Source organism: Psittacula echo (genome assembly GCF_963264785.1).
Source record: "Psittacula echo genome assembly, chromosome: 4".
Taxonomy (NCBI): Eukaryota; Metazoa; Chordata; class Aves; order Psittaciformes; family Psittacidae; genus Psittacula; species Psittacula echo.
This window is the reverse complement of record NC_137738.1, coordinates 50,435,948-50,447,951: the sequence shown is the minus strand read 5'-3', so window position 1 is coordinate 50,447,951 and position 12,004 is coordinate 50,435,948. Positions and strand designations below refer to the sequence as shown.

The 12,004-nt window shown below is 38.7% G+C and overlaps 1 protein-coding gene across 1 annotated transcript in view; it reads left to right on the top strand.

Moving 5' to 3' along the window:
- Nucleotides 1-9,910, top strand: part of LAMA2 (laminin subunit alpha 2) — a gene marked incomplete at its 5' end in the record, with an annotated part of 387,284 nt that extends 377,374 nt beyond the window's left edge. The window contains 5 exons of the mRNA XM_080616795.1: nucleotides 1,990-2,145; nucleotides 5,586-5,739; nucleotides 6,095-6,225; nucleotides 6,764-6,986; nucleotides 9,493-9,910. Coding sequence (XP_080472921.1) covers nucleotides 1,990-2,145; nucleotides 5,586-5,739; nucleotides 6,095-6,225; nucleotides 6,764-6,986; nucleotides 9,493-9,650 — 822 coding nt within the window. The 3' untranslated portion in view covers nucleotides 9,651-9,910. The remainder of the gene's footprint in view (nucleotides 1-1,989; nucleotides 2,146-5,585; nucleotides 5,740-6,094; nucleotides 6,226-6,763; nucleotides 6,987-9,492) is intronic.
- Nucleotides 9,911-12,004: the final 2,094 nt, after the last annotated feature.

Here is a 12,004-nt window from a genome sequence, read left to right as displayed (position 1 = left end):
CCTGCTTCCTCCCGGCTTCTCCTCCTCCCTGGCAGAGCATGAGACGCACAAAGTCCTTGGTCAGGGTAAACATTCTGACCAGCAACTGAAAACATCGGCTTTATCAGTATTATTCCCAGGCCAAAAGTCAAAACCACAGCGCTGCACCAGCTACTAAGCAGGAGAAAAACTGACTGCTGCTGCTGAACCCAGGACAAGGAGGGAAAAAAATAAAGTTGTAGTCATTATTTGTCTGGTTTATGTAACGCCTAGCAGCACTGGCAGTAGACCAGGGCCCCTTTCTGCTAGACTCTGTATACAGAGAAGATGTATTTTGCTCTTTTAGCTGTTTTCTCTATATTCTGAGAGAACTAACTGGAGCATATATTTCTTGTTGGAATACTGTGCTTTTTGGGCATGCAGCTTGGCACTCAGTGAGAAAGGGACCCTTGTTGTAGATCCCATTTTTGTAGGAGAGAATGGAGACAAAAGTCAAAGTCACAGCTCCCAAAAACACAAGGAAGTCCATTTTGGGAGAGTAGAAAAAGGCAACTTTTCTAAGAGAAGACCACAGTCTTTAAGAAAGTAGGAGCTTCTCCTTAAAATAATCCTTTTAGTGACAGTCTTTCCTCCATTTAAAATGGCTTAGGTTAAAAATGTTTCCATCAGGCTACAGAAGCCACATCATGCTGCTGCTATCTCTTTAGATCTTCCATAAGAGTATTGCCCAGTTCCTGTCACACTTTCCTAATCCTCCTTCTGCCCAAGGTTTAATTGTCCATCTCAAACATACAGTTATCTGTAAACACCAAGTTCAGTCCCTCACCTTCAGGCCACCTCTTATTAGTGCTCAGTCTTCCCAGTTGCATGACAGATGTTCTCCCTCTCTGAAGTAGAAACAGCCATATCAAAGAAAAGTCAAAGAAAAATGCTGTTTGTCTCTCTTTGCTGTTCTGGTGGGCTAACTACTGTGCTGTTTAGAAATCTGCTAACACATATATTGCATTTTACATTTATCCCTTTTTTATACTGAACCATTCTTACACTGATTTGCAGAGATTTCAGTATAAACTTTTGGAAAGACACTGGACTGCAGTTGTTGGGGTAGAATTTCCTTAACTCTTCAGCAACTGCACTGTACCTATGCAATCCACAGCCCATTTGTCTGAACAGAAGCCATAATGCCAACAGAACATAGCTGTTATTGTATTTACTCTAGCATGAAATATGATCTGAGGGACATCCAAACTAGTGGAATCATAAACTCAATATTGTCTGCAAACATGTGCTGCAATAAAGATTTGCAACTGGTGCCATTAATTTTCAGTATTTACTATTCCCAGTACTTAAAATTGATGTCTGGTTCCAGGAAAACCAGTACTGTGCCATGCCTATGATAGCAACAATGAAGCTTTTTAAAAGGAATCCCAAGTCTTTTCCGTCATTCTAATAAATTATAGAATCATTGAATCATAGAATAGTTAGGCTTGGAAAGGACCTTAAGATCATCTAGTTCCAATCCCCCTGCCATAGGCAGGGACACCTCACACTAAACCATGCCACCCAACGCCCTGTCCAACCTGGCCTTGAACACCGCCAGGGATGGAGCATTCACAACTTCCCTGGGCAACCCATTCCAATGCCTCACCACCTTTACAGTAAAGAATTTCTTCCTTAGATCCAATCTAAACTTCCCCTGTTTAAGTTTGAACCCGTTACCCCTTGTCCTGTCACTACAGTCTCTAATGAATAGTCCCTCCCCAGCATCCCTGTAGCCCCCCTTCAGATACTGGAAGGCTGTTATGAGGTCTGTTTATAGTCGTGATGCCTCCTGACCCAGCGCTCTGTTCCATGAACATTAACCATAGTTGCTGCCATGGAATTTCTGTAGCCACTCCTACAACTTTCTCCTATGTTCTATATTTTGGACTGTAAGGCTAGTTACAATCTGGAAATGCCTTATTTTAAGAAAACTATCTCTAATTGTATTGCATTTGTGTGTCTTTTTAGATAAAAGTAGTTCGAACGAAGCAAGAAGGAAGCCTTATAGTAGATGATGTTTCAAACAGGACTGTTAGCCCCAAGAAAGCTGATATATTGGATGTTGTAGGAATGCTGTATATTGGAGGATTGCCCATTAACTACACAACTAGAAGGATTGGTCCGGTAAGCAAGTTTGTTAAAGTTATCTTACACTGCTTAAGTATGTCTGTATTTGTACCAATGTCTTCCCAGTTTTGTTTTGTTTTGCTTTGCTTTTCCCTCAGACTGCTCAAGAATACATTTAAAATGGACCTTACTTGAGGTACACTACATTCTTTCAGTGGAAGGATCTGACTCAAAATCCAGTTAATGCAAAGAACTAGAAATAGTAGTCCTAGTTACTGTTATGGAAAAGTAGAAAGATCCACACACTTGTATCCACTTGTATCACAGCTAGAGTATAAGGTGCTGAATACTACTTCCCCTTTCTCTTGGCTGTAATTCGTCAAGCAATAAATGCTAAAAAAGCAGTGAAAGCATCTCCTAAGAGAAGCAACAGAAGCTAAAATCACCCTGGACAAAGTCCCCAGTAGTACTGCTGCTTACTCTAGTAATTGGGTTTGTGTTGTTTGAGAGAATGTATTTTGAAGTAAAGCCATGAAAGCTCTCTTGTCTGTTTCCCAATCAAATGCACATATATCAATTTATCACTGTTTTAGTCTAAATGCCCAGCTTCCATTCTGACACAGAAATTACCCTGGCAAGCAGAGAGACTGGAGAGGTAAATATAATTTTGGCATAAAATTTGTAGAATCAACTAGAAACACTATTTCCTCACCCAGGCCATTTACTGCATCTATCTGCACGACTCCATGTCAGTTGTCTCACTTTGCTGGCTGCCCTCCCACACCCCAAGATATGCCAGTATCAGAATCAGAGAAAAACCTCTTCCCCACATTATTTTTTTCTCTCTGTAGAGAGGTCTTTCAAAGCAGAAGCCAAAACTTGAGTGAGTTTAATTATAGCAAACATCAGATTAGGCATATAGTGTAGCATGATTTGAAAAAAAAGAAAACCAAACCTGGAATGTCAGTAGCAGCTATGTCTAGGCTCATTCCAGGTGGTTATACAGAATTGGTAAAGAGGAGTACAAATCACGGTAAGAAAACAAACCAGACTCTCAAAAAGATTACATACGAGTAAATACCACTGTAGTAAGATGGAATGGCAAATACTAGTCTATAGACAGGCAAAAGTTCATCAGTTTAGGCAGAGAAAATAAATACAGAAAAGGAATTCCTAGATCCTGCTTAAATAAGTCCCTATAATAACTTGTGAATGTGAAATGAATGTAGAAGAGTAACCACTTTAAATCTGAGAATCGTATTTCATGAAGAAAACTGACCCCTAAGATCATATTTCTCAGCAAATTATGGATTGTGCAGAAAGCCCAAATTCAGGAAATCTAGTGATCGTTTGGATTTACCAAACCAGATCTGAGGCATGGAAAACCAGAAAGCAATTAAATACCCCCAAAATATAATTCCTACTATTATCAGATTATGCTCTTTGAAATACATCTGCAATTTACAAATCCTAATCTAAGGAGAAAGGTAATACTAAATCCTTACCTATTGCTCCTTGTCAGAAGTAATGGAGGGAACCCATGCAGATAAATGGCTCAGTCTGGCAATAACAGTCGTGTCAGATCCTGACAGTCTTATGTGCTTTGAGATTTAAATGAAGCTGTGACTTCAAATGTCATTCACAGAAAGTAAAAAACAGTGCTTGCCTTTCAGTCACTTTCAGTAAAATACATCACATGATGTATTGTTAGTGTTACGGGCTTCACATAAAGGCTCTAAAGTAAGGTAAGTTGAAGGGATATGTTATCTTACTTAGGGTTTTCTTCAAAACATACATCAGCTTTTTAGGATACTAATCTAATAGGTAACTGTAGGTAGGCTGGCTTTCTATTCAGTGCAGAAGACCAATACTTACTTGTCTGGCTTCAGCAGATGTCATAGTTTAAGCACTCAAAAATCTGCTTTCAGCAAAAGAGGTTATATTGTCTGTTCTCATGCTAAAGTATAACCAGATTTGCTTTTCTATAGGGAATGTGAAATCATGAAGTTAGAGAATGTTACTTAGTTGTTTACAAATCTTGCATTTCACTCATTCCCACAGTGAAAATGGCAAGATTTGTGTTCTTTTGTGCCTTTTTGTGTGTTTGTTTTGTAACAAAACTTACTGATCTGGAGATGACTTTCATCTCAGAAATTAGAAAAAGGTCTATGAAGAATCTGACAGAATGCATTGATCAGCTCAGATCTGAATTTATTGACTGATATTGCTCATGTTCTCATGAAAATGTACAGGTGTATTAAGCAGTAACAAGCTATATAATTCCACAATACACTCAGCTTTGATTTACAAGGGAAGAAATTCTTTGGAAATTTTTTCAGATTACAAGTCAGGATATTGTCAGGAGGTAGTGCACAGAGCTGAGACTTCCGTCTCCAAGTCTGCCATTCTTCTTTCTGTATTCGTACATATTTTCATGCTGTATTTTATACACTGATTTTTATTTTCCTCCTTCCTACTGCACTGCTTATGAATATGTCTTCCTTTTCGTTCTCAGAGTACATGTTTATCATTTTCCTCTCTCCCATGAGATCAGAGATAAATTTTCCTGACTCTTAAGTCAAATATTAAAGCCTTTTATCTGAAGCTGAGAGCCAAAATGCAGTTTCTACACACCTCAGAGAAAAAAAGAGAGGGAGAGCTCTGCGGGAGATGCTGGTGGCTTAGAGAGGTCCCGCTGGGATACTGTATTAATCACACCCAGGGCCTGGGCAGCCTCTCACTCCTGCCCCAGGCAGGATCTCACTTCCTTACACACCTGCTTGGAATCATAGTAAAGTGCTCCCAGTGCAGAAGCCAAACTGGAGGTTCCCTGCACAAAAGCCTCCACACACCTGAGCACATCTCATGCCTCCACCTGCCTCTCTGGCCAACAGAGCAGTCCTCACTGTGGTCACCAGACCTACATATGGTTATTGTAAAAAGAACTATGTATAGTCAACAACCTTTACATAGGGGCTTTGTTCATTTCAGTAGCTGTGTACCTACATTAGCTCTGCCTTACCATGTAACAGTAAGCCCATATTAAAGTGATTAAAGTGGGGGGAGAGGGGTGGGTGGGAAGCTCCAGTAAAATTATCAGCAGCCAGGGAACTACATCCAGTGTCTTCATCTACTCACAAACCCCATAACCTAGTCAATTAAAAAGGTAAAGTATAGGCCATTAAGTTCCCACATTGCTGATGTATTTTGCTATGTTTCATTATGTCATGAATTTTTGTATCTCCTACATTAAGCCAAATAGATGTGACTCAGATCACATCCCTGAAAAGCATCCTCAGGATGATGACTGAGATTTGATTACAATTAAGATCAGATATTAAGGATTAGCCATGTAAAATTCAAGTTTTATTCAGCCCCATAAATCCAGCAGAGAAGCAGAGGAAAGGTACGTTTTGATGGCATACTTTAGGCTTTTATTCTGAGCAGTGCAGCTTGCTTTGCACAGTTACACATTCTGTTTGAAATATTGACTGCAGGTCACCTATAGCATCGACGGCTGCATCAGAAATTTTAAAATGACAGAAGCACCTGTTGACCTGGATAAACCAACTTCCAGCTTCAGTGTTGGAAAATGCTTTGTCACTGCACAGAAAGGAACATACTTTGATGGAACAGGCTTTGCCAAAACAGGTAATGAACAGCAATTCTTCTGATAGGCAAAGAACAGAGGAAGAGGAGATGCTGCTTTCAAAGACTTCCAGTGCTACTTAACTCCTGTTAACTGAAGGCAGAGACCAATACTTGAAACTCTTGTTGGTCATTTTTATTTATCCTGCCTAGAGATAGACTACGACTTTCTAGCAAGGTCTCACACTAAGCACAGCCACCATAACAGTTACTCATGTCATTTCACATGAAATGGAGTGCATTAATAATGCTGAGTTAGTTACCTTGCATTGCTGGCAACACACTTTATGTGATCATTAGGAATAATGTATTAAATTATTTTCCTCATGTTACTATGCTTCCCCCTTTTCTCTCTAAGTTGGTGCATACAAAGTGGGAACAGATCTCCTTGTGGAATTTGAATTCCGTACAACACGACTGAATGGTGTTCTCCTAGGAGTCAGCAGCCAGAAAATGGATGGGCTTGGCATCGAATTAGTTGATGGAAAAGTGAGTAGCAAAGCAGTTTTGGTTCTTTATAGAGACTGGTTTTAGAAAGCACAGGTAGTTTAAATGCAAGCTTACTAACCCAATTGCAAGTCGTCTGAAATAAGTCAGTATCAGGGCTCTCCTTTATGCAGAACTTGGCACTTACCATGTATCAAGAGGCACTTAAACTTTTACAGAGACATTTTAACAGATTCTGTAACACTTGATTTTCTTAAAACTGCAACATCATTACTTATATCAGCGAGAATATGAAAAGTTTTGGGGAAAAGCTTTGTCATTAATAACACTAGTTTCTTGTGTATATCTTTCATTTCACAGTCTGGAAACCCAGTCAGTAATCTATCACTTTAAAGAGCTTAGGGTGGGGCAGTCCCAAAGAGACAGCCATCACCTACAGCCTGGTATTAAATCAGAGCTTTAGTGTGTGCAGTCAGAGCATCTTGACTTTTCAATAGAACAAACAAACAAACAAACAAAAAAAAACAACCAACTGTAGAACTGTTTTGAGAACTACCCGACTTCCATGTCATGCTTTCAGGTCATGTTTCACGTTGACAATGGTGCAGGCCGATTCTCTGCTATCTATGAGCCTGATGCACCAGGCAGCTTATGTGATGGACAGTGGCACAAGGTTCTTGCAAACAAGATCAAACACCGTTTAGAGCTGACTGTGGATGACAGACAAGTGGATAGTAACAGCCCAAACAGGGCTTCAACCTCAGCAGACACTAATGACCCTGTCTTTGTTGGAGGATATCCTGGTAAGTGTTTAACACACAAATGATGCTTTACTTATGCTTTAGCAACACTGCCTTGGTAATGTCTTAACTGCAATTAGGACTGGTATGCTAAAGATGATGGGTAAAACTGTCCAAGTCTGTATTGGTTGGCATGGATGCTCATTTCTGCATCCAGCTGCATTTTGGATCAAGAAATGTTGCAGCACCAAGAGATTCTCAGTTACCCCTGGCTGGTTTCACATGCAGGCACTGTCACAGAGGAGCAGGCAGACTTTCTGGCCTCTGCAGCATGCACATACATCCTCTCTTAAAACTTTCTGTTTAGTTACAGCATAATAGTTATGTTTCAATAGTAACAGCATTTGGCAAATATAAATTTAATTTATGAATGGCAAATTTAAATTTAACTAAAGAATGCATATATGCCTTTGGGGAGGCAGATCACTGTGTGTGTAAAACAGGCTGTAAAACCTGAGGTACTGAGGAATGTGGACAAGAGCTTGCACAAAGAGGTGAGAGGACACCATCTCTTCCTAACTGATCTCTCTGCTTGTGGTCTGGTGGTTTTTAAAGGGGAAAAAAAAATCTAAATTTGCTAGTTGGTATTTTGGAAGCCCTCAAGAGAACTTGCTTCATGCAGAGGTAATTGAACAGGATCCATCCAGAACTGGGCTGAGTTCTGTAACTAACTTCATCTTCCACTAAGCTGATGATGGATGTTTGTATTTATCTGTCCATAGACGATTAATAAGCTTATCTATTAGCAGTTTACTTTCTGAAAACACAGTTGTTTGCAAAGTGCCAATTTTGTTGCATTTAGAATGAAGTTTACCTCTTGTTTGCAAACAAAAAAGCTGAGTATGCTTGCAGTATGAGTCTGCTCTAGTGAATACTCAGGTCAATGGCAAGAGGCCTCTTGAGTTAATTCCTAAATGATTTTCTGGAAAATGTTTTTACTCCCATTCTAATTTTTGATGCAGTTTATCAAAAAAGCCTTCCCTCAAGCTTCAGAACATTTTCCAAAATGTCCTTGATACTGAGATATGAAAGTTGTACTTCAGTCACAGTGGCTATTGATAAGTACTTAGAACTTTATGCCAGAAGGAAAACACCTTTGTGGCAGCCTTTTCTTAAGAGGATTCTAACACAGGAGTTCGCACTGAAGAAACACTGGAGTTACTGTCTTGTTCTGGACTGTACGTTAAGAAGAACATAGTAAGAGAAGCAAATGGGAGTATAACTGCAATCTGTATAAAACAAGCCTACACTTAGATCATGTTGAAATGATATTCCTAACTTCAGCCACATGGAAAGTTATGAAATTATTTAATAAAACTACATGCACATTTAAGCACTTCAGGCTTCTCTTGCTGTTCAGTCTAGCTCATCCAAGGTTTGTTTTAACATTGCCTAATACCCAGTCAGCCTCACTACAAATTTAAAAAACAATATCACAGCATTTTGTTAAATTAGTAAGCATTTGTATCTGCCAGCCCTCTTGAGGCTTCTCCTGGCTGCATAGATACTGCAAAACAGTTGTAAATCAGCTAGAATTACCTAGTAGAGAATATCCTGCAGAAAAACATTTTGCCACCAGAACATGGGAAAAGATATAAATTCCTGGCTACCCATAAAAGCCATTACTCATCTCCTACTATCACTCTTCCTTGTGCAAAGAGTGACAGATGGATTCAGTTATCTCATCCTCTGTGAAACAGCATAATGCTATGGCTGGTCAGTCTTCTACAGGTGTTATTTCTGCAACCCTTTATCAGTCACATAAGACTTGTATCAGAGTGCATCCCCATATCTCTTTTTCACTTGGAAGAACACTGAGAAACAAGTTGGGCCATAAATTTCAGTGAGTTGAGAGAAATATGTAAGCTTTCCAGTCAAACTAACCCTCACTACTATCCACTCCTTCTTTAGTGGAAAAGATGTACTCAAATTCCTGGCTTTACTGTAAGCATGAAAAAAAAAATAAAAAAAATAAATATCACAACACTTGAAAACTCTCAAAACCGTTCCTTAAACGACATCTGAATTCCATACTGAGGAATTGGCTTTATCATGGTGTTAGGGCTGAGAATTGCATCCATTTTAGCCATTTCTTTTTTTTTTTTCCTGTTATTCTGTGGATAAGTAGCTTGAGAATTTGGAGATGATCAGACTAGCATGTATGCACCATTCTTAGGTAGCAAGCTGCCATTTGGCCATTTTCCTTAATTTCCTCTTGTGACGTAACCGAGTTGCATGGCTTACAATGGCAGTTTAACATGTTCAGATTTTGCCACTGTCACGCTAGAATAGAAAAAGGAAAGAAGATTGGATTGTTATCACTAATATAAGCATTTACCACATTCACTCGTAATTTTTGACATTTTTTAAATAACAAAGATACACAAGTAAAACATATTAATATATTGCTGGGGACATCTATTCTTCTGCAGAACTCTGAAAACAAACTTAAATATCAATTTAACCTAACTTAATGCCTTTTGCCTTTTATTTTTTTCCCCTCCTTCAGATGGCGTAACCCAGTTTGGGCTGACCACTAATATCCGTTTTAAAGGATGTATTCGATTTCTGAAGCTCACCAAGGGTACTGCTAAACCTCAAGAGATTAACTTCAGCAAAGCTTTGGAGTTGAAAGGTGTTCAACCGCTGTCATGCCCTGCAAACTAACTGTCATTCAGCTGATATGGATCTGTTTATATAAGCAAGCACCTCAGATCAAAAAAAGAAAAAAAAATCTATATATACATTACGTTCATAATAAAATGTCTTTATGCAATTATTTGAGTAGTGTCTGTGAAATATTCAGATGGCAAAATTCACAAACCAGGTTTCTAAAGGAAGATGAAATCTAAGGAGATGAGGCAGGAGAATCCCAGAGATTATTAGCACAGCACATGTCGCTAATCTCTACTGTCATCTATTTAATTAAGTCCTTAACGTAAAAGCAGCTTCCAGACTTAAGACTGTACTGCCTCTGCTTGATGCTGTTAATTTGTGAGGAATTCTGAACTGAGAAGCCACCCCAGATCTTCTTTAAATAAAATTTAGAGTGCATAGTACACTAGTACATAGACAGGGAGAAAAACATGGATGAGGAAAGTTGCTTCCTATAGTGTCACTAAGGTACCAAATCCTGGTGATTTTCCTCAGTGCTTTGTATTTTTTAGGAGGCTATGAAATCATCACTGAAATATGGATTATCTTTTCTATGGATTGTTTCAAATTGTTCAAACTCTACTTTTGCAAAGGTTGTATTTGGACATGCAGAACATCCACTGTGCAAATGTAAAAACCACCACCTACGCAAAGAGAAAAACAACAGGAAAAAGATCTAGCAGTAAGGTAGCACAATCATGCAATTAAAAGAAAAGGGGGTTTTTATCATTATTTTTTCCCCACAGTGAGCCTTGAATATGCTTTTTCAGAATTTTTGATATTACTAAAAAAGGCTAGCTGCTGTCAGACAGCACTCCAGCAGGAGTGCTTTGTATTTTACAAAAGGGCTCTTTGGCATATGTTTCTCTAAATTGCCATGGAAAAAAATACCTTTACAGTAGAAAAGTGCATTAATGAGACAGTAATAAATATTATAAACTATATGGGGAGTCTACCATTGATCAGATACACCTGAAAAAAAAACCATCTAACTCCCGTTAAGCCCTGCAGTAACTGACTTCAGCAGGTATTCTAGTTTTCAGTTGCAGCTGGCCCTTTAATGTTAACAGTAAGTGGCTGTTCAATGTTATGCACATTCAAAGTGTTAAGAATTAGTAAAGCACACATTTGTCTCTGAAAAACTCTAATTATGAGACATCTACTGTCTTACTATGTTCTAGTGCTACTAACAAACATACAGAAAATATTACTGTGTTTCTATTTTATTCTTTTTATGTCCCTAGTATTTACCTACTCTAACCCTTATAATATTTCAAGATAGTTTGAACAGCTCAAGAAAAATAGGCCGCAACACTTCAAATACAGTTGAATATTCCCAAAATTCTTGAAAACTATGGACAAATGAAGCCCCAAGACTTTTCTGCAAGGAGAAGTACGTTATTGGCATGGATTTCTCGCAACATACAGAACAGGCAAGCCACTTGGCCCATTAGACCCTCTGGGCATTACCTAGTTTAAAGACACATTTCCTAGTTCTATTCAGCACTTTGGTTTCTTTTTTAATTGAAACTTGCTTGCAAAATTGGGGTTTATTGAGGTTTTTTTGGAGTTGAAGACACACGGGAAATTGTCATGCTAACAACTGAGAGTAAAGCACCATGAGTTAATACCACACTTTGCCCTCAGAGGCAGGAAACTGCCACTGCTCTGCTCAGTGCTGCATCAGCAATGGTCTTTCACATAAAGATGGCTTTGCCTTCAAAAAAATACTGGAGTTTCTGCATTAAAAAAAAGGAAAGAAAAAAAAAAAACCAAAGAAAGAGAAGCACTTATTTTCTTTGCTCTACTGAATTATTTTTCCTTTGCATGGCTTTCCAGGAATGTGTGGGACAGCAAAAACAATGCACGTTATTACATTTCTTGAACTTTCAGTTGGAAAGAATCAACCAGCTGCTGTCCTCTGCTAGAGGAAATAAATTCAGTAGTTTGAAACAACAGCTACTTCAGCAAATAAATAGCCATGCTAAAAGGAAACACAAAAACCTGCCTAATGTGTTTTCATGCATCGGCAAGTGGATGCACCAAGTACTGTTAGTAAAGCTTTCTGCCTTTGAAGATTCAGTAGAGCATCTGCGAATGATCCCAGCTCCCTGTTATTACCTTTGCCATACAACAAATTCATAGATTGGTGGACTCCAGATAAAGACTGAAATTTCCTGCAACTAGTGGTTTGCGAACCCCAAAGCCATTTGCAAACTGCTATCCATTAGCTAACTCACTGTTGACCACGCCAGCAGCAATGTAGTATCTTCCAAATTCAAGACTGCAAACTAGTAAACATCTACAGGACACAAGTATTTAAACCCTTATTTTGATGGATTTTTTGCATACAGAAGTTTTTATTG